This window comes from Nycticebus coucang, chromosome 6, assembly GCF_027406575.1.
Source record: "Nycticebus coucang isolate mNycCou1 chromosome 6, mNycCou1.pri, whole genome shotgun sequence".
Classification (NCBI taxonomy): Eukaryota; Metazoa; Chordata; class Mammalia; order Primates; family Lorisidae; genus Nycticebus; species Nycticebus coucang.
In genome coordinates, this window is record NC_069785.1 from 50,215,281 (window position 1) to 50,242,055 (window position 26,775).

General features: G+C 40.3%; 1 protein-coding gene across 1 annotated transcript in view; it reads right to left on the reverse strand.

Moving 5' to 3' along the window:
• FBN1 (fibrillin 1) overlaps positions 1-26,775 on the reverse strand; it is a 242,553-nt gene that overhangs the window by 10,792 nt on the left and 204,986 nt on the right. The window contains exons 48-63 of the mRNA XM_053593723.1: positions 26,541-26,669; positions 25,830-25,949; positions 23,574-23,699; positions 19,059-19,208; positions 17,976-18,041; positions 17,613-17,729; positions 15,457-15,576; positions 13,865-13,987; positions 8,964-9,095; positions 6,926-7,051; positions 6,150-6,356; positions 4,287-4,412; positions 3,906-4,028; positions 1,516-1,632; positions 1,119-1,247; positions 245-364 (exon numbers count right to left, since the gene is read on the reverse strand). Coding sequence (XP_053449698.1) covers positions 245-364; positions 1,119-1,247; positions 1,516-1,632; positions 3,906-4,028; positions 4,287-4,412; positions 6,150-6,356; positions 6,926-7,051; positions 8,964-9,095; positions 13,865-13,987; positions 15,457-15,576; positions 17,613-17,729; positions 17,976-18,041; positions 19,059-19,208; positions 23,574-23,699; positions 25,830-25,949; positions 26,541-26,669 — 2,031 coding nt within the window. The remainder of the gene's footprint in view (positions 1-244; positions 365-1,118; positions 1,248-1,515; positions 1,633-3,905; positions 4,029-4,286; positions 4,413-6,149; positions 6,357-6,925; positions 7,052-8,963; positions 9,096-13,864; positions 13,988-15,456; positions 15,577-17,612; positions 17,730-17,975; positions 18,042-19,058; positions 19,209-23,573; positions 23,700-25,829; positions 25,950-26,540; positions 26,670-26,775) is intronic.

A 26,775-nucleotide genomic window follows, 5' to 3' on the forward strand; every position in this document is an offset into this window, starting at 1 on the left:
GCTGGGGGTCAAGGAATCCTGGGGCATTGCATTTCAGATGCTCTCAAAGCACCCTTTTGCATAATTTTCTTTCTTAGTTTGCTATTTTGAAAATACTGTTACTTCCATCTGGTTTCAACTCAGGGCAATTCTGAATGAGAATTTGTTGCTTCAACGACAAATTTAGGGTTTTGGGAATGAAAACGGGGCTTTGTCTCATAGGAACTGAGAGGCATGCATTTTGTGAGGGGAAAGAGCTACTTGCCAACACACTGGTTCCACTGGTAGTGCTGGAGGTAGCCCTGGGGGCAGCTGCACCGGTACCCGCCGATGATATTCTGGCAGCCGTGCTGGCAGCGGTGGTTACCCTCACACTCGTCCACGTCTGAAAGAGGAGCAAAGTCACCTTTAAGCTAGCTGGCTCCAAGGTGCTCTCTAAAGCCACATTTATCTGCATGCTTAGATGACAGGTGATTCGAATAAAAAATGTGCCACCCTAAAATATTATTCTACCACCTAAAACCTCCAGAATGTCTACTCTGAGGATGTTGCTAAATTCAAGGAGAAAAACATTTGGAGTTCCCCAATAAAAGTCTAGAAATAAAAATGAAAAGGAAATTAGTGCAAAGCACAAAGTACCCTATGGGATAGCTCTGAAAATTATTCCTGTCTGCTTTTTTATGCCAGAATTAGAAACCAAAAGGTGTCAATGCTACTATAAGATTCTAAAAATAGCATTTAAACATTTAATTACATATTATCAGGAGACTTATTCCTCATACGTTTAGCATACGTTACAGAAATCCCTCTGTGGCTCTGGGCCCAATGACCACAAAATTAATGTATCAAATTTGGGAATATGGCTAGCTCTTTTTCTTGACTGAGTTATTTATTCCCTATCAGATTAAATAATAATTGAGCCCCCCAATTTTGATATATTTAGGAAAGGCATCTGTTAGAGACACAGTATGAGATAAAAGCTGAATCACTAAGATATGGAACTGCACAAACAATTTTAATTGTTCTGATGCTCAGTTCTGATATCTCATAGAGGAGGAGGATGATGAAGGTACAAATGACCACAGGGTTCGCCTCCATGAGGAGCCCCCATCTGGATCACATCTGAGGCCTCCACCCACCTTCGCAGCTGGCACCACTCTGATCGAGTGAGAATCCCCGCTGGCATTCACAGGTGAAACTTCCAGGCGTGTTCTGGCAAATGCCCTTAGACCCGCACAGGTTGATGTCAGAAGTGCATTCATTGTTATCTACGAGAAGCAGGCGGGGAAAGAGGGGTTAAAATCCCCCCTAAACTATCTTTGTATTGTTTCAAAGAAAGTGAGGAGGAAGCCTGAGAAAAGGCCAAATGAAGCCAAGAGCTTTTCACCTACATGTATGCACGTGTGTGCGTTCACACACGTGCACTCACACACTTTTTGAGCTTTTGTTTTCTTGACCCAATAGCAGAGAAAATAGAAAGTAATCTCTTAAAGGAATAGATACGTCCCGTGTAGGGGTTCTTCCTCTTCCACTTACCAATGCAGGCCATATGGTGTTGGGTAAATCCGGGAGGACATTTACACGTGAAGCCCCCAATGGTGTTAACGCAGAGGAACTGGCAGTTGTGCTGCTTAGTTGCACACTCATCAAGATCTACAAGAAAATGTAAGATGGGCCTTCGGGTTGCACTCACAACGCAGGTGCAAAGAAGCTGCCCCTCGGAAGAGGCCCTCAGTTTTGATTTCTAAATTCAAATGACATTGGCCAAAATAGAGCTACAGCAGATGACCAGGAGGAACCCAGGGGATACAGGCTTGAAAGTTAAAACAAAGTCTCAATTTAGACAAAAATTATATATATAAATGGCTCTCTGGGATATCCAAGGAAAACCCAATTCCTTTTAGTTTGAGAAATGCAGAAATTCTTCAACAAAGGAATTTCAAATAAATTATGAGATTTTAAACAAATTATAAACTAAAGTAAAAGATTAGTGATTCTAAACAGTTTTTAGAGCATCAAAGAGATGCACTTAAGTTGAAATATAAAAAGAAATGTTGTGGCTGAAAATAAATGTTTGCTCAGTTCTCTTCTGTTCACTGTTTTTAATCTGCTCAAATGAGGTAGTAAAAAAAAAAATTCTGACTTCTTTGGTTAGGATTTCTTTGAGTAAAACAAAATTGAGCAACCAGGAAGAAAACAAAGGAAAAAAACAACTCATTTTACATGAAAGGCACTTTAGTAACACTACCTGCGGTGTTTGGTCAACATCACTTCCTGCAACTCAATAAAATCCTCTGCTTAATTAAGCCTCTTTCCTTACTGCCTCCATTTCTAGTTTCATTCTCAACTCCAATGTTAATTAAAAGTATCAAAGAGATACAAAATATGCACTAGCTTTTACTTGAATTTTATTTATTTATTTATTAAATCATAGCTGTGTACATTAATGCGATCATGGGGCACCCTACACTGGTTTTATAGACTGTTTGACACATTTTCATCACACTGTTCAACATAGCCTTCCTGGCATTTTCTTAGTTATTGTGCTAAGAGATTTACATTCTACATTTACTAAGTTTCACATATACCCTTGTAAGTTGCACCGCAGGTGTAATCCCACCAATCACCCTCCCTCATTCTTTGTGCATTTAGGAACCTTTCTTTTTTTATAGTGGCCTTATTTTATCACAAATTCAGCCACCAGGCACCCAACATATGCTGGCCAAAGTCACTTGAATTTAGAAACCAAAGCTGCAGGTCACTGCTGGCTTTGCTAGTGACTGCTACTGCTCAAGGGGCCAGTTCCTGGCTCCAGTAACATCTGGAGTGGACCTAACCCCAGAGAACCTCCCCACATTTGTCCTAGCGCTGACTTCTCTCAAAGTGGACCCCTTCCTGTGCTCTTCCCACTGCCAGCGTGCTGACTGATATGAACCCTCTGTTTTGCTTCCTCAGAGCCTACAGACCAGCTTCCCGCCTCTGACCCGAGAAGCTTTGCTGGAGCATTGCTGCATGTCTGCTGAAGCCCACTGGCCAACAGGGGAGGGAGATGCCTCAGTGATCTTTTTATAACCCCGTTTCATAAGTACAACATGTGGAGAACAGTAACACTTGCTGTTCGCACCTCTGAGCATGCCCTTCCTCCTCTTGTCTCCTCAGGGGCACATGCTGGGCCCACCTTCCTCCCAGGGCCACCCCTTCCTTCTCCAAATCCTTCATTTTCCAAGTTATCTTCAAGTATGACTCACCTCTGCTATTCGCTCAATATGATGGTCCTACTGTAGAGGAAGATGTTTACGGGAGTAAATTTACACCAAAAGAATTTTGCAAAGGATAACTTCTGGTTGAAAAGGGATTTCTACCTAAATTTTTGCTGTTTCTTAATTCCATGTGATATTTGTCTTAGGGAAAAGTCCTAGAGGGCAGGAATGGCCTTAATTTGTAGAACAAAAATTTTGACACAGCATTTAATTGGGTACAATGTCCTCTGGCATCAGGTACAATAATCCACTGATTATTGTGAGGCAGCACTTTGCTGGCAATCTGGACTGTGCAGTTGCTGAATAGCAGCGGAAGTACAAAAAGAGAAAGTAGAGAGGAGGCAACGAGGTAAGAATCCACCCCAGTGGGGCCTAGGAGAGCTGGCCCTGCTATTCCTGAGACCCTTGTGGATGGCCCCTACAGACAACCATGGGGCATGTAATGTAGACGGCAGCTACCACTGGTCCTCTACCATCTCCCATCTCAGCCTCCCTCCCTCCAGTAGAGGTGGTGAGTCCCCTAGAGCCACTAGCCCCCGAGATTCCCCTCCGGAAAGTCTCATGGCTCGCCTATGGACTCCTTACAGGCACTTGGAGTAAGGAACGCAGCCACGTGTCAGGGGCCGGCTGAGTGGGCTGAGTGGGCAACAGGAAACCCCACTTTACCTTTACAGCTCCTCCCGTCCTCTTGCAGAACGTAGCCTTTCGGGCATGAACACTGGTAACTCCCTTCTGTGTTTTTGCAGATAAAATTGCAGGGTTTGGGAGCCTGGTTGCACTCATTCAGATCTGTGATCAAAGAAATACAGGATGACTGCCCATCTAAAAATGTCACCTCTATGCTAAGTATCCACAGGGTCTAACCAAGAATTTTAGTTTTGAGGATGGCAAAAGGAAACCTTGTGTAGTCTTTTGATCATTGTCCTATATTTTCCCATGAAATTACAAAGGTTTTTTAGCTTGGGGATTTTATGTATTTATTTATTTATTTTTGCCATCATCTAAAATTTCTACTTGGGAATAAACCATCAGACATAGAACACTTACCTACACAGGAAGTCCCTGTTATATCTGGAGTGTATCCAGTTTTACAGATGCAATGGTATGATCCTCTGTCATTGATGCATTCCCCATTTCGGCAAACGTCATGAATAACCTTGCATTCATCTATGTCTGTAGTTTAATGAACATAAAATAAGAGAGATATTATATAATGGACAACATTAATACGTTGGGGTCACTTTAGTGAAAACACTATTAATAAACTGAGCTACTATATTATGGACCTAAGAAATTAAACCAACAGGATAATGGCATAAATTTCATATGGAATGGTAGGTACATTGAAAGGCAAACCAATTATCAGGGCAGAGAAAAATTAGAACAGAATTTGATCTTTTAAGTTTACACTGTTTTTCTCTTTTGAGTCGCTGGAACCACCAGCCCCTGAGACATGTTTGTCTTTTTGCTCCATCTCGTGCCATCAAGCTTGCCTGCTGACATCTTATGAGTGAATCAGGGAAGTGGACACTTTGACAAGGAAACCCCATTCCCCCCTAAGAAAGGAAGTTTTTTTTTTTTTTTTTTTGGCAGTTTCTGGCTGGGGCTGAATTTGAACCCACCACCTCTGATGTATGGGGCCAGTGCCCTACCCCTTTGAGCCAAGGGCGCCACCCCTTTTTTTTTTTTTTTATTAATTTTCTTTGTTGTGTTTGAAGTTAGTCCTGAAAAATACCAAATTACATAATGTTAGGGCAATAGGATCTACTTTTGTCCTCTGGTGAGGAGGGAAACAAACCAGGGCTCTAGAGTGGATGACGGGGCTGGGCTTTTGCAGTCTGCAATGGGAGCGAGACCCTTAGCTGTGGCTCCACCACCAGGAGAAAGAGCAGGTCAATACTCACTGTTGAGCATTAAAGCCACTTGACCCACCCATCTCCCTGCTGCTGGGGGTCGGGGGGTGGGGGCGTGCAATACAAGCACTTTCCACAGGGCTTATCAGCCTTGCCTGCCCAATAACCATTTTATAACAACAGCTGGGGATGCCTGACCTTTACACGTTTACTCTGAAGTACAATTTAGCACGTCCTCATTGGTCTCAAGAAATGAGTCTTTTTCACCACCTTGGTTAGAATCATAAATTGCTTTTGTTCGCTCCATCCTATCTGTCCAGTCCTGTCTTTTACCACACCCAGCTCTATTGTTCTGCCTGCAGGTACATCTTCCCAACATGAACCAAAACCTTCCTAACCTTTTTCTTGCCCCCTTCCTTCCTTCCTAAGGAGCTCAAAAACCAAAACTAAAACAAACAAACAAAAACAAACCCCTTCTTTCCCAGTCTTTCAATGAACCAAAAACCAACTGTAGTTGCTGTTGCTAAGCACAGGAGTCAGACTAGTGATAGGCCTGGTTCAGAGTTGCTCTACACACCTTGACAGCCTCATCCTTTTCTAGTTAGAGCAGCCTGTGCTCTTTTAGATGCAATTGTGTTTAATTGCCAGGATATCAGTAGTACTTGCACTTCTTTTATGAAATATGTTGTAGCCAATTTTATGAGTCAAAATACATCTGGATGCACTGTTTTGGAAATGTGATAATCATTTATTTCAAGGTTTATCTAAAAATTTTATTCTGAGTAGCCAATAACTTACTTATAGCAAACTTCCGTTTGAAAAGCTGGGGACTCTCTGTAATGCAAAGGCAGGAAGCCAAGTGCACACAACTCAATCAAGTAGACCCAGGACAACTTGGCCTTGAATGTTTAAGACACCATGAGGAAGAATTTTTGTTGGCCTCAACTGTGCAACTCAACCTCAGCATGCACTGTAGACCCCACATGCTCATTTGTTTGTCATAGAGAAAAAACCCAACAGATTCCCTGCAAGTATTTTTGGACCATAAATGAAGTACCTGCTCCATTGGTCATGAATCCTCGGCCGTGGGGGCAGAGTTTCTTGAAAGCCACAGTGCCCTGGAAGGGGCAGATCTCACAGTGGGGCCCCCAACCTCTCCCTCCGTCACAGCAGCATTCAGACTTGGTGACGGGGTTCCTGTTGCTTGAGCCGATCTGACACATGTTCTGTAGCACCTCTGTGAAGCAGTACCCTACCCGGTTGTCTGGAAGGGACATCACATGGCAAAGAGGGTTTTAGGATATTTTATGAGCATCATAGGGTTTTAAGAATTTGGTCAGATATAAAAAACCAAAAAGGATGTAACACTTTACCCGGGGTGAGAAGGAGCGAGAAGAGAAAGCTGGAGACAGCAGTGAAAGAGAAAGGATGACGTCTGAGGGAAACAAAGAAGAAATTCAGTAAGTAGGCAGGAAGGCATTGGCCTGGACAAGCTTATTACTCTATCTGCTCCCAGGAATCCAGGAGAAATGTCATGCTATAGAGAGAGGTGGGGGCAGAGAAACATACAGAAATGCTTCCTGATCACCGAGGGCTCAAAAAGGCAGCCAAGAAAGAAACTTTATACAAGTGATTCAGTGATAAATTAGCAATAGAAGAATTTAGCTGCAGGGTGGTGCAAAGCCCAGTAGATGATCACAGTCACTAAGTCATCTACAAAATATAAACATTTTCCACCTCCCCTCAAATTTCTTTTATTTCAAACGAAAGATCTGGGTTTCAAGCGTCCCAGTGTGAAGGCTGAGTTACAAGCATGCTGCTGACTGCACTCACCGAGGCACTCATCCTGGGTGGGGCTGGCCGTGAACCCGTCGTTACACTCGCAGGTGTAACTCCCACGGGTGTTAAGGCAGCGTCCGTTCTCACAGATCCCTGGCTTGGTCTGACATTCGTTCTCATCTGTTTGGTTTCATTGAAGGGACCAGAAACAAAAAGAGTCATCTCAACCATTTCACAGAAGGATGCATGCCCTTCCTCTTTCCCTCTCTCTCTCCCTGTATTTCTCTCTCCGTCCCATCCTTCCTTTAAGATTTAGCTTGAGAATAGCTAATCTCTTCCTACCACTCAAAATTCAAAAGGCATAAGAGTTTATTTAGCAAAAGTCCCCTTCCTTTTCTATTTCCCAGCCACCAAACTCCTCTCCTGGGAGGCAACCAATGTCCCTGCTAATATTGACTGTGTCCTTCCAGAGACGGATTCTGCACATGAAAGCTAATATGTATGTGCACGTATTTCTGCTCTTTTAAAAACATCATTGAGAGCATCGTTATATGCTTAAACATAGATGATAGCATTTTATGTATACTTACATTTTTCACTTAATAAAATTTAAATCTTTCTATACTAGTACAGAAAGAGGACTCTCAAAAGATTATAAGTGAAGGAAGAAAAATTTGAAGACCAACATGTTACAGAAATATTACAATACTTCATCAGAATAATGTTTTTAATGGTCAGTGTTGACCTGGGGGAATCTATGCAAACTAATTTTCAGATTCAAATAGATTATGTTTATTGCAATATTTCATCAATATTATTCAGAAATAATAAACCATAATTCAGTCTCCCAGGTTTAAAAGGAACGTTAAAATACCTGGAGATTCTTAAAATTGTCTGGTGATTATTTAGGAAGGTCATAGTTTGCTGAGGTGCTTCCCATCATATGAGAAGAGTTCAGAGTTCCTGATTTAGAGATCTTACTAGGAAAAGGCAGAGAGTTGGAAGGTGACACCCACAGTAATGTTAAAGTAGGTTAAATCCAAATGCCCAAGCCACCCCTAGACCAATTAAGTCCAAATACATGAGGTTAGACTTGAGCTCCCCATGTGATTCTTAGCTGAGGCTAAGAATCTCTGACTCAGGGAGGAGCCAACGACGTATGATCATTAATCCACAGTTTTTTTTCTGTGCATTTAAGTTACTGTTAAATATTGTTTCAATCTGCATGTTACAGAGTGAGGGGACAATGAAATTTTTAATCTTCTTGGCTGACAACATAAAATTCTGATATCATTTATTTTAAAAAAAGAAGAGGATGCACCTGGGCATTTCTAGTGATTTTCTCCAGTAATTACCGCCTAAGCAGAGGTCAGAACACCTTTTCTGTAAGGGTCAGACAGTAAATAGTTCAGGCTTCGTGGGCCATATGCTCTCTATTGCAAGTACCTGGCCCTGCCACTGTGACAGGAGAGCAGCCATGGGCAGTAGGTAAATAATGATCATACCCTTATCGCAATAAACGTGATTTATAATAACAGGTGATGCGCGGCAGGGGGTTGTAGTAGTTTGCCACCCTTGGTCTGAAGCTGTGGTTCTCAATGCTGGATCTATATTAGAGTCAGTTGAGAAGTTTTAAAAATTACCAGTGCCTGGACCCCACTTTAGAGTAGACCCTTTTTTCTGGAGGTAGAGCCTGCTGGTTAAGAGACACTGCTGGCTCAGAGGGACCTGGCATGTGTACTTAACGTTAGGGCACTAGCAACAGAATTGAGTCAATAGGGAGGCACTCCTTTGGAGGCACTCCAAAGGAATATAGAAAAGTAAAGGAAGAATACAGGATGGACATGCTGTCCCAATCCTGGCAGCAGATGGATCGAGAAAGTAGGGAAAAGCCAGCTCAGAGGGAGAGATGACCTCACTCTTGGAATGCATGAAGGATTAAGAGGCACCGAGGAAAGTTAGACATGAGGAACGAGAGGCACAATGGCTCAGGCCATGACGATCACAGTGCCACACAGACCCAGAGGCCAGGCTCCTTCTGTCTGCTGCCACTCTGAACTCACTCGAAGCTCTTTCCGAGGGATCATCTTACCTACGCAGCCTTCTCCGTCGGGTCTCCGCTGATAGCCGGGCCCACAGATGCACATGTACGTGCCGATGAGGTTCTTGCACTCCATCTGCTTCTCAGCACAGTCATGTTTTCCCTCTTCACACTCATCCTCATCTGTGGGAAATGTTCAATCACATATTTGTAAAAGAAGTTATGTTAGTTACTCACCGGTTAAACATAAGAAATGGTAGGTAGCAAGTGATCAATTTTCATCTGTATTATTTCAGCACTGGCCTTATTTCCTTTTACTTTGTTGGGTGTTGACACCTGAGAATGGAAAAGAGCCTCCTAACAATTTCTGCATTTGAAGAAAGTGCTCCCTAACCAACTGATAGCCTCTTCAAGAAGCATGATTCCAATCATGCCTTTCCCCTGCTCCCTTTCTTTACTTTTCATACTCCTTTTTTGAAGGAAAATTTATACTTCTCTCTGACTAATTAAACTAAAAAAGCCTTATATAATTATAAGATGATATAATAAAAATTATAACAGCATTATAAACACAATTATGATAACATAATAATTATAGCAACAGAATTACAGTCATGGTGAATTCCAATGGAATAATGAACCAAACCTTCCATTATGCCATATGATAATATTAATAAATATGTTATGAGAATAACAAGTATGTAATAAAAGGCTTGGTTTTTATACTTTAATGAAAAACTAAGCATCTACAAATATTTTACTCTCTGCTGATACTTCCCTCCTCCATTTTCTTTTTTTCTGGGGTTCTTTGGGCCTTCCTCGGTGCTTACACTGCATTTTCCTCTTTCTCTCTTTCCCTTTCAGGTGTTCTGAGCTGAGAAATTTGGAATTTATCCTGCATGTGATCAAGACTTCTCCCTTACGAAATTTCCCCATCCTCAAGCAAAACGTTTTTTAGGCCACCTTCAGAGAATAGGTGTCTACTCATTAAAAATCCTGGGAGGAGCAAATCAGAGCTCTACCAAGGGCAAACTCCACGATTACTCACATAAGTTTATCAGTGTTTTGGAAATTCCAGGTGTTCAGAAGGCACTTTATTATTTATTTTGTTTATTTTTATTTTACTATTATTAATTTTTTTGAGATAGTTTCACTTTGTCCCCCTTGGTAGAGTGCTGTGGCATCATAGCTCACAGCAGCCTCAAACTCTTGAGCTCAAGAGATCCTCTTGCCTCAGCCTCCCAAGTAGGTGGGACTACAGGTGACCACCAACCACACCTGGCTGGTTTTAGAGACAGGGTCATGCTCTTGCTCAGACTCGTCTTGAACTCCTGGGCTCAGGCAATCCACCCACCAAAGCCTCCCAGAGTGCTAGGATTATGGGCATGCTGAAATAGCATCAACTATATGAAATCTCCCCAAAAAGAAGAGTCCAGGACCAGATGGTTTCAGATCAGAATTCTACCAAACCTTTAAAGAGGAACTAGTACCTATATTATTTAACCTTTTCCAAAACATTGAAAAAGAAGAAATACTTCCCAACACATTCTATGAAGCAAATATCACCCTGATCCCCAAACCAGGGAAAGACCCAACAAGAAAAGAAAATTATAGACTAATATCCTTAATGAATATAGATGCAAAAATATTCAATAAGATCCTAGCAAACAGAATCCAGCAACACATCAAATGAATTATACACCATGACCAAGTGGGTTTTATCCCAGGGTCTCAAGGTTGGTTCAATATATGTAAATCTATAAATATAATACATCACATAAACAAAATAAAAAACAAAGACCATATGATTCTCTCAATAGATGCAGAAAAAGCTTTTGACAATATCCAGCATCCTTTCATGATCAGAGCACTTAAGAAAATAGGTATAGAAGGGATTTTTCTGAAACTGATAGAGGCCATCTACAGCAAACCCACAGCCAATATCGCATTGAATGGAGTAAAACTGAAAACATTTCCACTCAGATCAGGAACCAGCAAGGTTGCCCATTGTCTCCACTGCTTTTTAACATTATAATGGAAGTCTTAGCCATCGCAATCAGGCAAGAGAAGGTGATCAAGGGTATCCACATAGGATCAGAGGAGATCAAACTTTCACTCTTCTCTTCGCAGATTTTATACCTGGAAAATCCCAGGGACTCAACTACAAAACTCTTAGAAGTGATCAAGGAATACAGCAGCGTCTCAGGATACAAAATCAACACTCACAATCAGTAGCTTTTATATATACCAATAACAGTCAAACTGAAAAAACAGTCAAGAACTCTATTCCTTTTACAGTAGGGCTAAAGAAGATGAAGTATTTGGGAATTTGCCTGACAAAGGATATGGAAGATCTCTATAAAGAGAATTATGAAACTCTGAGAAAAGAAATAGCTGAAGATGTTAACAAATGGAAAAACATACCATGCTCATGGCTCGGAAGAATCAACATTGTTAAAATGTCCATATTACCCAAAGCAATATACAAATTTAATGCAATCCCTATCAAAGCACCACTGTCATGCTTTAAAGATCTGGAAAAATTAGTACTTCATTTATGTGGAACCAGAAAAAACCTCAAATAGCCAATTACTCAGAAATAAAAACAAATCAGGAGGAATCATGCTACCAGACTTCAATCTATACTATAAATCTACAGTGATCAAAACAGCATGGTACTGGCACAAAAATAGAGAGGTAGATGTATGGAACAGAATTGACAGCCAAGAGATGAACCAAACACTTATCATCATTTGATCTTCGATAAGCCCATCAAAAATATAAATTGGGGGAAAGATTCCCTATTTAACAAATGGTGCTGGGAGAATTGGCTGGCAACTTGTAGAAGACTGAAACTGGACTCACATCTTTTACCGTTAACAAAAATTGACTCTCACTGGATAAAAGATTCAAACTTAAGGCATGAAACTATAAAGATTCTTGGAGACAGTGCAGGGGAAACACTTGAAGAAATTGGCCTGGGAGAGTACTTTATGAGGAGGACGCCCCTGACAATTGATGCTATACCAAAAATACATTACTGGGATCTGATCAAACTAAAAAGCTTCTGTACAGCCAAAAACAAACAAAAGCAAACAGACAGCCCTCAGAATGGGAGATGATATTTGCAAGTTTTGTTTCTGACAAAGGTTTGATAACTAGGATCCACAGAGAACTCAAACTTATTAATAAGGAAAGAACAAGTAATTCTATTTTCATTGTGGGCAAAGGACTTGAACCAGAAGCTTCTCTGAAGAAGATAGGCGCATGGCCTACAGACACATAAAAAATGCTCATCATCTTTAATCATCAGAGAAACGCAAATCAAAATCACTTTGAGATATCATCTAACTCCAGTAAGAGTGGCTCACATAACAAAATCCCAAACTACGGATGTTGGCGTGGATGTGGAGAAAAGGGAACACTTCTGCACTGTTGGTGGGAGTGCAAGCTAATATGTCCCTTTTGGAAAGAAGTGTGGAGAATACTCAGGAATCTAAAAGTAGACCCACCATTCAATCCTGCAATTCCTCTACTAAGAGTATATCCAAAGACCAAAAATCAGTTTATAACGAAGTTATTTGCACCAGATTGTTCATTGCAGCTCAATTCATAATAGCCAAGTCATGGAAGAAGCCAAGTGCCCATCAACCCATGAATGGATTAATAAATTGTGGTATATGTATGCCATGGAATATTATGCAGCCTTAAAAAAGATGGAGACTTTACCTCTTTTATGTTTATGTGGATGGAGCTGGAACATATGCTACTTAGTAAAGTGTCTCAAGAATGGAGGAAAAAGTATCCAATGTACTCAGTACTATTATGAAACCAATTTACAAACACTCACACTTTCATATGAAGAATAGATTACAACTATGACCCAGGATGAAAGACGGAGGGTGGGGATTGAAGGGGAGGGGGGAGGTCAGATGGAGGAAGGGTGAATGGTGGGATCACACCTATGGTGCATATTGCAAGGGTACATGTCGGATCTATGAAGTATAGAGTATAAATGTCTTATCACAATAATTAAGTAAATGCGGTGAGGGATATATTAACCAGTATGATGTAAGAATTCCAAATTGTGGGCGGCGCCTGTGGCTCAGTGAGTAGGGCGCCGGCCCCATATGCCGAGGGTGGTGGGTTCAAACCCAGCCCTGGCCAAACTGCAACAACAACAAAAAAATAGCTGGGCGTTGTGGCCGGCGCCTGTAGTCCCAGCTGCTCGGGAGGCTGAGGCAAGAGAATCACATAAGCCCAAGAGCTGGAGGTTGCTGTGAGCCGTGTGATGCCACGGCACTCTACCGAGGGCAGTAAAGTGAGACTCTGTCTCTACAAAAAAAAAAAAAATTCCAAATTGTGTATGAAATCAGCACATTGTACCCCATAAATGCATTAATGTATACATGATCTACCTCTTTATGATTTGCTAAAAAAGAAAGAAAGAAAGAAAACTTTGGGAAAAAAAAAAAGAAATGGTTTAACTAAAGTAGATTCTATGTGTTACCCATTCTTGAAATAGAATTTCTTTTAGCAAAAGGGGTTTTTTTCCCTTTGTGTTCTCAGAACACGTTGCATATACAGCCACCATAGCATTTATCACACTGTGTTATGATAATTTCTTTATATTTGTCTTAATCTCATAATGGTGAGCATTTTGAATGTAAGGAAATATCTTTTTTTCTTTGTATCTTCATGACTGTCCCATTGTGGGCACATAATGCACAGTGAAAACTAATATAAAGGATCTGCAGGGCAGCCCTTGACTCAGCTTGATGATCCTTCAAGGTACAATTTAGGGGGAAATGTGGCAGTGACAACCACCATATTGTCCATGGACAAGATACATTCCTCAGTTTTTAGCCCTCCCCTCCTACTGCAGGCTTTGGAAGGACATCTCCCATCACAGAGAGCTTGCTGGCGTAGATGACCTTGAACATGTCTCTCACCTTTGCACATCCTCCTGTCTTCTCTCAGAACATATCCAACAGGACATTTGCATTCATATGACCCGTAAGTGTTTACACATCGGAAGGCACAGAGCAGAGGGTTCTGGGCACATTCATTTATATCTGCAGCAAGGGGTGGTAAGAAAGTAATAGATTGTGAACATCAACAGCAGGAAAAGGAACCCACTTTTACCAAAAGTTGAAATGCTTCATTGTCATAAACATGGATGGACCAAGCAGTCTCTGATTTCCAGGGAATTACAAAATCAGATGGTTATTTTGTATTTTGTGTAAGTAATGTGACCATATATCCTGGTTTTCTCAGTGCAGTCCTGGTTTATGCTTGTTGTCCTGGTATTGTTAATAATGGTTATTTAGGTGGATAAGAAATTATTGGTCACCCTACACACAGGGAGCTTTTCTGAAATTCTGGCTTTGAAGGCTAAGGACAACCATTTCCCATTCCCTACAGTTACACAGAGTGGGAATCAGTTTTATCCCATGCAGCCCAAACGGTTGTGGTCAGAACAGAAGGTGACCCATCCAATATGGTTAACAACCTCCCCTTTGCGACACAAAGATGCTCCTGTGAACTAGCCCAAGCAACTCATGACCTGGGTCATCGTCTACTTACACAGATACTTAGTTTATACAGATACTCAAGTTCAAACTTTACCATCAGTGGACAAAAGTGATTTATATGGATTGCAGAGTTTGGCACCCCCTGAATATGTTTTGGAAAAGTGGAGCTAAAACAGACCATCTCAACTGCTTCTTCCAAGGCTAATGGTGCTGACTGAGAACTTGAGGGAGAACCCAGATCATGAGTTAGTTACAACCTTTAAAGACTGTCCAACAACTTTGACAATGGGTACTGATGGGTCATTATCTCCACTGAAGAGTCTACTTTAATACCAACTTTAGCCTCTGCCTTCATTTCTCTTTCATTTTTTTCTCAGGCCAGTGAATATCAGCTTGAGAGTATATCAGGTCACCTGGGTGCTTCTGGGCCCCCTTTTAGAGAATCTGAGTTAGGAGATCTGGGTTGCATTTCTAACAAGTTCCCTGGTGACACCAATGCAGCTGGTCCAGGGACCACCTTTAAGAGCCACTGCTCTAGACACTCCTTCCCTTTTCCTTCTTTCCATACATCCTCCCAGGCTCACACATGGACTTTTCAGATGTTCATCTAGCATCTTTTGCTAAGATTCCCTCTAGATGGCCCCAGAATGTTGGTTGGTAGTTATCTGAGTGTGAGGAGGTTTTGTGAATAGAGCAGGAGATAAAAAGAAAAAAGAGAAAGGAAGGGAGCAAAGGTGACAAAAATCAAGAAGGGTAAAATAAACAGTCAGAAAGAAAGTAGTAAATGAAACTGGAGTTGTATCCAAATCTAAGTAACAGGGAGGCACCAATAAGAACTATGAGCCTCTTGCAGAGAGGAGAAGAAATGGTGGACTGGCCCATCAGGCCCAGATGTTCTTTGTTCTGTACACCCTGAGTGGTATTTATTATAATATAAAGACTTGCAGTCACCTAACTGTCCCCATGATGAGAACGCATAACTGACTATTATCTGTGTTTAAGAGGCTTACCTTCACATGTCATCATTGGACCAGGCTCAAATCCTTCCTCACAGGTGCATTCAAAACCTCCAATCACATTCTTGCAGGTTCCGTTTCCACAAGGATTGCCCACAGAACACTCATCAGTATCTGCAAGTGACCAGGAGTGTACCCAAAACATGATGAATTAATGTAAAATAGGCTTGGCCTCAGACAGTATCTTTCATCCTATCAAAATATTTTGATTTATAATGCTCTGTTTAATTCTCATTCTGTTCTTGCAAGAAAGGAGAGTACATGTCTTACTTATCACAGGTTGGTAGCTGTGAAATTTGACTTGCTTGGTGGCAGTGACAGTGGCTGGATATCTAGCCTTTACAGTGCTTTTTTTCCCTCTAGTCTCCCACATTATGGAGTAAATCTACTCCTGGGAGTAGGTGCTTTAAGGATTAAAATCAGGCTCCTATCACCAATCTGCTTGCTGGGCAGCACCTGTGGCTCAGTGAGTAGGGTGCCGGCCCCATATACCAAGGGTGGCAGGTTCAAACCTGGCCCCAGCCAAACTGCAACAAAAAATAGGCGGGCCTTGTGGCAGGCACCTGATTCCTAGCTACTTGGGAGGCCGAGACAAGAGAATTGCCTAAGCCCAAGAGCTGGAGGTTGCTGTGAGCTGTGATGCCACAGCACTCTACCGAAGGCAACATAATGAGACTCTGTCTCAAAAAAAAAAAAAAAAAAAAGTTTCTGCTTGTTAAATGTTATAAATACATCTCCACTTTGGCCTTACAGTACATCACTCACCAAGAAGCCTTAAATGTGATGGATTTTTGCCAGATATAAAATAGAAGGCTAAACTTATATGAAATAAAAGACCATAGGTTAAGCAAAAGTAATATACTGTATAAAATCATGATTCAAGTAGATTCAGTTGAAAGCACATGGCTTATGTGTTTAATCAGAGAAAAGGCTAGAAAAAATATGCTTAGAGCACATTTCTCTTAAAAATCACAAAGAGAACAATTCTTCTCAAAGAGACCTAAAAGAAGTATACCTGCCTTCTAACCCATCCAACTAAAATGCTCTTACTCTGACATTTCCCTTGGGAAGAATGTCTTCTCTTAGGAAAGAAATAATTTTGAGAAGTAACATTGTTATTTTACCCATTGTAGGGACAGAAGAGTAATGACTAGCATCAAGGGTCATATCTTACGTGGAGGTTCTGACCTTGGGAAGTGAAGGCAAGAACATATGGTGGGGAGATCTTAGGCAAGGACGCTCACCCCACAGGTACACGGCACACTAACCGAAAAGCATTGACAAATTTGCTTTTGTTCTACTACTAAATCACATTCAACTATCAAGAATACGATTTCTCCATCAAGTTAATAAAAATAAAACTATTGTTGACTTTTTTTTTTAACAGGTCCAAGGGTAATCAGAAGTCAGCTTACCTGAATCATAGTACATCCTATACCCTTGAAAGACTAAAGAACTTGCTTAAACTCCCACAGCCATAGCTTGGGCTGAAATCCTCATGCCCTGATTTCTTGTATGGAAAGAATACTTTGTAATCTACACAGAAAAACCATCAGCATTTATGCCATTATTAATTAGTTTGCATTAAATTGCTTTGGAATTCTTAAATAACAAAATACAATACTTGGATTTAACTTGGAGTGAGTGTGGATTAAGGTCAAACGTTAGCCACAGAAGCCATTCTTTGAAATTTTAATAAGAAGGTAAAAACAAGAGGAATTTACAGTGGGCATAGCTTTTCGTGTTACTAAATACAGGAAAATCTGGACAAATTTTATATTTTTAATGATAAGAGAATAAGATTTTGACCACTTGCAATTTTTTTTCTAAATTTCACAAAGATTTCCATAATGAGGTTGTCCTTTCTAGTATCTTTTCTAACCTGTTCAGGGTCTGTCGTCACCGTTAGACGATAAGGTCCATGCAAAGAAGGACTTTGTCTGCTTGGTTTGCCGCTGTAGTCCCAGAGCCCAGCACAGGGCCTGGCCCTTGGTAACTCAGCTAGCATTCTAAATGAAGGACACACATGAACGGACGGATGACGCTTATTTAAGTCCCATCTTGGTACTTAATACTGCCTATGGTAAGTGCCGTATAGCTTAATTTCTAGTCTGTAAAGTCCCAGTGGAAGAAACTGAGGTGTTACTCACCCACACATTCATTCCCTTGTAGAATATAGCCAAAGGGACACTCGCAGCGGTAGGAGCCGTCCGTGTTGATGCACTGCCCGTGCTTACAGACGTCGGGCTCTTTGCATTCATCCATATCTTAAGCAAAGGAGGAGGAAAACAGGGAATAACGAGGTACTTTTTTAAAAACACAAAGGCAAATTATGAGTACTTCAACATTTAATCAACGGAACATCCAATATAACACAAGAAGACAATTGGTCTAAATGAAATTTTAAAAGTAGAGCTAAATTTTTCAAGATAGAAATAAGAACTGAAGAAAAGGGTCAAAAAGAGGCTGGTTGAGAAAACGGACATGCTGAGAATCCAGCACAAGCCACTGACCAACTGCTGAGTCATCGGGTCCCACGATGATCCCACTTCCATAGGGACAGATCTGGCGGAAGGCCTCTGCAGCAGAGACACACACGTTAACGGGTAAGACCAAGGCAGCAGTCACAGGCTTCTCCCCAGGCACTCTGTGCCAGCTAAATTGCCACAGGCTGCACATACTGATGAGTGAGGAATGTGTCAAGCCCAGAAACTGGAGAATGTCAACAAGACTCCCAAAGATGTGCCTATACCTCGGGCATCTCTGACCATCATAATTAAAAAGAAAATATCTAGCTCCTGAGAAAAAAATAATTTTTAGCAAACATTCTAATTAGATTTACAATTTCTTTACATTAAACAAATGTATAATTGTTTAATCACATCCAATCAGCACTGGTGAAGGTATCTAATTGCTTTACTTATTGAGCACACACTCTGTGAAGTAGCTGTGGGTGCTGAGATAAGATCAAGACAAGGATCCTCCAGTGTAGGTGGATGTAGAGCAGGGACAAGGACAGGGTTATAAAAGGATTAACAACGGAGGGACAATGGCGCTCCACAGAGTGTCTCCACTCCCTCAGAACTTCACAGCTTCAGAGGCCGACAGTCATCATGGAGGGGCCCTTTTTTTTAGGGGCAGACAAAATTTTCCCATATATTTAACTGACTCCTCTCTTAAAGATTTTTTTTTTTTTTTTGCAGTTTTTGGCCGGGGCTGGGTTTTGAACCGTCCACCTCCGGCATATGGGGCCAGTGCCCTACTCCTTTGAGCCACAGGCACTGCCCCTCTCTTAAAGATTTTTAAATAGGAAGAACTTTTTGTATTCCCCTGTTCCCTATCCATCCTCTTTTCCGGGAAGTTCTTTCAGCCTCAATTATATCTGATCAATTTCCATAGGTATCTTCCTTTTCTGGTCTTCTTGAAGCATAGGAATTGGTGGCGAAAAGTTCAAATACAGGCTGGGAGGATCATTATCACAGACTTACAATTAAGTTAAATTGTCTTATTGTCTCCAAGGCCTACCATCGTACTTTATTTCATGATCAGTCTGCACCTTGAATGACCCAAAGAGAGATGAGGCTGACCAGACATACCGTCGGGTTCCGTGGGGCACAGCTCACAGGGATCTCCCCAGCCTTCTCCCTTCAGGGCACAGCAGCACTCTTGTTTGGAGTGATTTCTGGATTTGGGTGATGAACATTTTCCTCCTTCAAACTTTGCATAACAGTAGCTCATTCTCAGATCTGCAGCATAAAGTCATGTTACCCTTCTTTTTTATTGTTTCAGGCTCATTTGAGGGTACAAAGAATTACATTACACTGTTCTCATTTAGGTAAGAGGTGTACCACGAAACCCCATCCTCCTTCCTCCTTTTTTTAAATTTAATTTTTTTCTCCTTTCTCCTTTATTGCACAGTAGTGAGTAAAACCAATCCCTCCTGTTAAATAACCCTCATTACCACAGCCTTATTCCACTTGGAATTATATAGATTATAACAGTAACCGAGTGACACTGCTGAAGTCCTGGGTAACTTTTGCAGTGAGATTTGATGAACAATCCTTTGTGGTTTTAAATTTATTATTTCTCATGTGAGTCACTATTTCAAAATAACCTGACGTGAATAATAAAGTCTCACACTGTCAAGTTTTCACAACTGACATCAGCAGTGACTTGAAGATCAGAACCTTCACAGAGGAAGCTGTTCACAAGCTCCCTTCCCTGACCACTCTACCTGCGTGTGTTTTGTGGAACCTTCAGCAAGAACACTAGAGTAAGGGGGTCCTCCTAGTTCTAATATTTACTGCGGTACCACACTCTGCTGTTTATTCCATGTCCCCTAAGCCTGGAAATGAAAATAAACCCTCCAAATACTAAGCACAGTATGTACTTTCCTAAACTGGCAAGAATACTATCCCAAGGTCAAGGTCAGTCACTGAAGCAGCTACTCCTGAGGGAACTAGCAGCAAAATTCAAGTAGGGGTTTTGCAGATTTCGTGCACACCCATAGCCATGTCAACATTAAATTTTCAATAGAAGCTCGTTTAGCTGAGCAGAGAGACGGAAGCAAAGAAGGGGGCAAAGCTATGGGCAGGTGGAAGTGGAACCCGCATGTATATAGAAAGTATATATTTCTTTAATAGCAATTGTTTCTTAGTGACTCTAACAAGGAAGATGGGATCTATTTTCTAAAAAGTTTTCCAACATTGCCTGATGAAATTTTGGAAACTGGACTTTTCTAATTCTTATAGAACAAACTGGGTAGCTCTAAAAAGTGAGCTCATTCAGGGCTCTGGAGTGTGTTTTCCCTCCAACTTGAGTTCTGAAACCAGCAAAACTCCTCTTTCATTACACAGAGGCTAAAATCTACAAACTTTAAAGAAATGCTTTCAGATCCATTTTGTATAATTCCTCTTTCTTTATGTCTCATCATCTCTGCCTTTTTTATTCTCCCCTATCTCAGTTTTTCAATCTGAGGAAACACAATATCATAATCACCTAAGCATTTCTGCAGAAACAATTTCACCATCTTTTACTACACGACAAAGGAGATGCTGTAAGTATATCAAAGCTGCCAAAGATAACTGAGGGAAAGTTTCCATAAATTAAAGTTTAGAAGTATCTATCTATCTATTTACCAAGTTCTGTAAGTCAAATTCTGTTAGCCTTCCCAATGAACGTGCTCAGCTCTTCATGGCTACCAACTCTTCCAGATCAATCACCTCTCCAGTTTTACTCTGTCCTACATTTGTCATGGCTGGGACCTAGTAAGCCCCTTTCATTAACTATACTTCTGAAGGTCAAGAGCAATAAAAAGTTAGTCTTTGTCCTGAAGCATATCTGCTGTCCAAACGTTTGTTTCCCCACGAAACTTCCAAGATTTAACAAATTATTGTTTCTTTGGAGGACATCTTTTGATGTCCAGAGTTCTTTGTCACATGCAATATTTTATATTTATCAGTCTTGACTTTATTATTTATGCCTACGACTGTCAATTGTAGTGGTATAATTCAGTGACTACTCACAAAAATGTCTCAACAAATATATTAAAACTTTCCTCTCTTTCTTTTGTCTTTTAGTTGGTAGTGTTTCTTTTAAACCTAGATATATGTGTGTCCTAAATTTGTGTGTTAAAATTCTCATTCTCTTTTCTTTTAATCACTGGCCTTGCTCCAGACCCCAGCCCTATCTCCTTTACACAATTCTAACCCAGCTCCAAAAAAATTCTTAGCAGTAGACAGAAAATTGAACGCATGAAGTTTCAAGCAGCCTACGTGACAAATGCCCTCTATTGAACTTTGCATGTGAGTGGCTCATTGATATCTGTGGGCTAGGATCATGGATATCTTCAGGGCTAGGATCTGTCCACCTGAGTCCCATGGCATTTGTTCCTTTAAAAACGTATGGTCTGTGGAATTTTCTCATTTCATGAGCAACAGAAGTCTGACTCCTAATCTGTCATCTTACAAGAAAAGGCCAGCTTTCAATTTCCTGGCTCCAGCAAAATCTGTGCTCTGTGGGAGATTTGCTTTTGCTTGTGGTGATTCTCTAGAATTGGTTTCTTAATCAAGGATGCCTTGCCTTGGGAAAGAGAGCTGTGCTCGCCCACATACTTTAACTAAGACTCGCCAGGATGCCTGTTTACCAGTCCATCTGCAAAGAGCCCTTAATGACCTCTGAAATTTCATCGGAGCTACACAAGTCACTTTCCCTACTGCATTCCTCAGCTCCTGGCTCTGCCTCCTGGAGCTGAGCATGTGGCTGGGCTGCTCACAGCTGGGCTGATTCTTCCTGCAGTGCTAGCTTGCTCGGTGACAGGCCAGTGCAAATTGAATTAATAGTCTCGGAGTTTCCTCTGGCCTGCCACATCGGCAGATTCACACCTGGTTTCTCACTGCTTTCTTTCCAAACTCAGGCCAAGCACACAAAAACAAGGGAGTGGGAGTTAGGATTTACCTGCCTGGTCTGTACCATATGGAATATCTGTTTGAATCAAGCACCATCCTGCAATTCACACAGGCCTACAAGTTGAAGCGAACCACAGAATTCTCAGCTCTCTCCTTTATTACTTCCAAAATAACCAGTTGAAAGGTAAAAAGTTAATCAGACAATGAGAAACGATAATAGGAGTCCGTAAAGGACTTGGAAATGGAGGAACCTTTGTCATATCTTCAGGAAGGTGGGTTGGTCAGGTATTATTGTTGTTTAAACCGAGGAAACTGAGTTTCCAAAAGATTAAATGATTTGCTCTAGGTCTGGGATCCCAAACCTAGTATTTGAAATCTTAAATGACATCCACAGCCTCTTATTTGGTCATTTAGAAGGAAAACTCAAAATACAAAGATACACAAAACCCCCAAACCAAGAAAAACCCAACCCAACACCAAAACAGCCACCACCAATGAATAACAAAAAACACTGGTGAAAATAAAGAAATGTATGTTCGTGCCTCCTCTATCCCCACAGAGATTCATCAAACTAGCTTGTGTAAGTCGATAGCCATATGAAATTGTATTTTTTAGAAAGTATTTTAGGAAGTTTTCTGGGACTTAAGCATGCACTGTATTATGCTGAAGTTCAGGCTCCTTTGACTTCCTTTTTTTTTTTTTTAATTTTGAAAGTCAACATAGAAAACCCTTGAAAATATTTACTGAGACACCTGACAAGTGTTATTCCTGAAATTAGACTATGGACCAGCAAGAATCATGGTTAGTTTAAATTTTTTTTTGTTTTCTTAGAGAATCTGTGATGTAAGGGGGGGATGGGCGCTCTGTGTGTTTTCTGTCGGAAGGTCCCTATTTTATAAGTTACCTCCCCAGAGGCAGGGAATATGTAGCTGAACTCCACCAGGCTTTGCTGTTTCAGTGGCTCACGGTGCTCCTCCACTGATGGGCCTATCATCATTTGTGTTCATAGGAGGAGAGGAGTTTTAAGTCCAGGACAGTTGTATAAATGACCATAAATCTATGAGCGCGTTTTAACCTTAAAGGTAAATAGGAACTGGCTGACGCATGGTAATTGTTAGACTTCTGGGTGAATGAAAACTGACCATCTTCCTATTTATAAAGAATCAGAGTGTTGCCATGTTTAAAAAATAAGAACACCTGTATGTATACCATGGAATACCATTCAGCCGTTAAAAAAGATGGAGACTTTACATCTTTTGTATTAACCTGGATGGAGTTGAAACACATTCTTCTTAGTAAAGTATCACAAGAATGGAGAAGCAAAAATCCAATGTACTCAATACTAATAGGAAGCTAGTAGACCATTTAATACATACCTACATGAGAGAAAAACTCAAATCAATTCAAGGTGGGGAGTGGGGGAACAAGGGAGCGGGAGGGGGCAGGGGATGGGGATAGGTGTGCTCTCATTTAATGGGCACAATGTTAGGGTGTATGGCGCACCTGTTGGGGATAAGTTACAATTATAAGAGGGACTCTACCTAACAAATGCAAACATTGTAACCTAATTCTTTGTACTCTCAAATTAACCTGAAATAATAATAAAACAAATATACAAAAAATTAAAAAAAAACACTATGATAAATAAACACAGTTCAAAAAATGAAATAATAATAGAAGTCCAGAGCCTTCAGAGGTCCTTACCTTGGCACCTTCTTCCGGTCGAGGACAAGGAGAACCCTTCTGGACACAGACACTTGAAGCTGCCTTCAGTGTTACTGCAGGTGCCCAGGGCACAGATTTCTGGCTCTTCAACACACTCGTCAATATCTAAAACAATTCCATACATTAGAGTTAAAATATGATGGAGACACTATTAGGTGCCAAATGCAAAATGTGAAAGTGCAATGTACTACTGAGTTTCCTAACTCGTATTGTAATGAAGATATTTAATATGCTGAGACCTGGGCTTCTAGGTTTTGATGGCTTTTAAAAAATTAGTCTTGACAGTTTTTGATGTCAAAATGGAACCTGCAAGTGCCTTCTGTGTGGTGTAATGATAAACCTGTCTTACTCAGACTGAATTGTTTAGCTTATTAGAAAAGTCAGGGTAATTTCGTACTATCCTAGACTAGGAAAGAAAGAAGAAACTCCAGAGTCTCATTTCACCATGTACAGTCAGCAGAAACTCTGAGATTTTAAGTAGCTTGAAGGTGAGATCTAGGCCTTTGAATGAAATTTATTCTCCTCTACCCATACACAGAGTTTTTCTCAAAACTTCATGCTACAGCCCTAAAACTGTGAATTTCACAAAGACCCCAAAATGATTATAATCCTATGGAGTACCAACTAAAGATATCACAGAAGATGAGGCTTTTAACTCTGACAGTGGGTTAATCCTTCAAACAAAAATACCTTTCTTGCATAGGCTTTCTCTTTCATTGTACAGATCACAGGAACCTGATACATCTAGAATTGTGGTGTGTTTTCTTCAGTAAAATAATACATCTTAATAAAGGAGTGGTGAAGGGTGGTCTGTGGTGAAGTTGGAATGGACTGGGTAACCAACCACATGTCCTAGTTAGCCTGGGACAGTCCTGGCTCATGCCAGTTAGCCTGACTCCATTATTAACACAGTGCCATTTTTCACTCTCAAAATGATCTTGGTTTACTCAATGAACTATGTTATTGTTTTACTTATGGAAAAAGTAGGGCCACTCTGTTCCAACAAACTTGCCCATCTTTGCCCCTGCCTCTCACTGTGAAATGATTATCTTCCTGTGCAATGCAAAATCAGCTTCTTCATCACTTCTTGTTACTTAAGTTGTCATTATAATTATGTCATGCTCCCTGTGGTTTATTAATGAATCTGAAAGGCTGTTGATTATTGCATCGCTTTATTCCTACACTCCCTCCAATCCCACATTCAACTTTTTCTTTAAGAAAAGTTAAATTTTGTAAAAATGCTCAAATATTCTTTTTGGTTATTTTTATCATTGTTATGAGTATTTCTTTTATGGTAGAAATTAGCTTGTAGGTATCAATTTATTAAGAATGAAGACAACTATTGTAAAGTGGACACATTTATTGACCATTTGGGAAGACATTCTTATGTCTGTATATTTCCATTCTGTTCCTTTTAGGGTAATTATGCATTAATCATGAAGTTAAAAAGCCAATCTTTAATAAAAGTAAAACAATACCTTTAATAAGGTACATTTAGAGTGAATTTTGAAAAAATGTTCACATTTAAAATATCATCACCACTTGACTGCTAGTTAAATTGGAAATATAACAAAATTCTCTTTGGTAATATTAAAAGTAAAGAAAATTCTCACTCATTGTGAATTAGAAGCAGACCTATGTAAAGAGAGGGGCATGAACTAGTTGAATTCTTGAAAATCCTTTCAACTCTACTTATTTATTATATAAAATTCTGTCAATGAATGTCTTTCATTTAATGCAATGACATAAGTATTGAGATTAAAAGAATGCAATACTATAAGATTTGCTGAGAAACTCCATGGACATGTTTTATAACTGCATTACATAGACAAATTATATGACCACATTCATAGATCCTTGAGTGGAGTCACTTAAAAGATTTTAACTGGAATCAGGAGTTATTTTTAGCTATAAACTATTCCACATAAAAACATGCAATTCAGGAATACTGGGAGCGAAACACAGCATTCTCGTAAGCTTTTAGAAAGCACACTGGCAAAGAGTCAGGGTCATATCAGCAGCCATATGCACACAGCAAGATTACTTCACCAAAGATTAGCATGAGAATTAGCTGATCTCATCTTGCCAGAAGGATGAGACCATGTCATACACCTTGCTCTTGGATATGTTTCTGTTAAAGTATTCCAAAATGAAGACACCACAACAAAATCTCTGATTTGGGTATTTAATGCAGTGAAAATACCACTCATTTCCGAACATTGATAGCCTTCCTACCTTCACACTTGTCATTTTGCAGACTGTATCCAGGTGGGCAAATGCATCTGTAGGACCCATCCAAGTTTTGACAGGTACCCGGTGCGCATTTTCCAGGTTCCAGTAGACATTCATTGATATCTGCAGAGAAAAGGGATAAAAAAGTAAAAGGTTCCCATTGACATGGTTTCCATCAGACAACTAAAATTCAAAGAAGCTGAAATCAAGTCAAAGGAATACAGAAAGCCAATGAAAAGTCCATAACATTCCACCTGGGGAAAAATAAACAACACAAATAACCCTTGCCTGCTTGTGTGGAATATAACAACCATATTCTATTCTACCTGCCATAAATTAAATGTTTCCAGAAAAACATAGCATGTGAAGAGTCAGTGATTATATAGATTTTAAGGACACCCAAGAGATTATATAAGAGCTTAAGCTTATATAAAAGCTAAGTATTCTGAATAAAAAAAAATCACAATTGTTTACAGAACAATTTAACTGTTTATCAGATTTAACAGTTTAATTGTTCTCTCGGTACAATAACTTAATTGTTAATAATTATGGGAAAAATGATTTATATATATATATTTTTCTAATTAAAAAAAGTTTTTACAGAGAGGATTAGTGTAATTCTACTCTGATTCTTCTTCTAGGCTTCCAGAAGGATGAGTCCTTGAGTGGTCTCTGGCAGCCTTGTCTCCAGGGTGCTTCCGACCCCACACTCACCCACACAGGTCCTCCCGTCTGGAGCCACCTCATAGCCTTCATTGCACTGACACTGAAAGGACCCCACTGTGTTGATACACTGGCCATTTCTGCAAAGATTCCCATTTCCAGTTGCACATTCATCAACATCTACAAACAAAACAAAACAAAAACAATCCTTCTGATATATTCCAAAGAAAATGTCATAATCCTAGTAATGACCAAAACCTTTGAAGGGAAAAATACTTATTCTGAA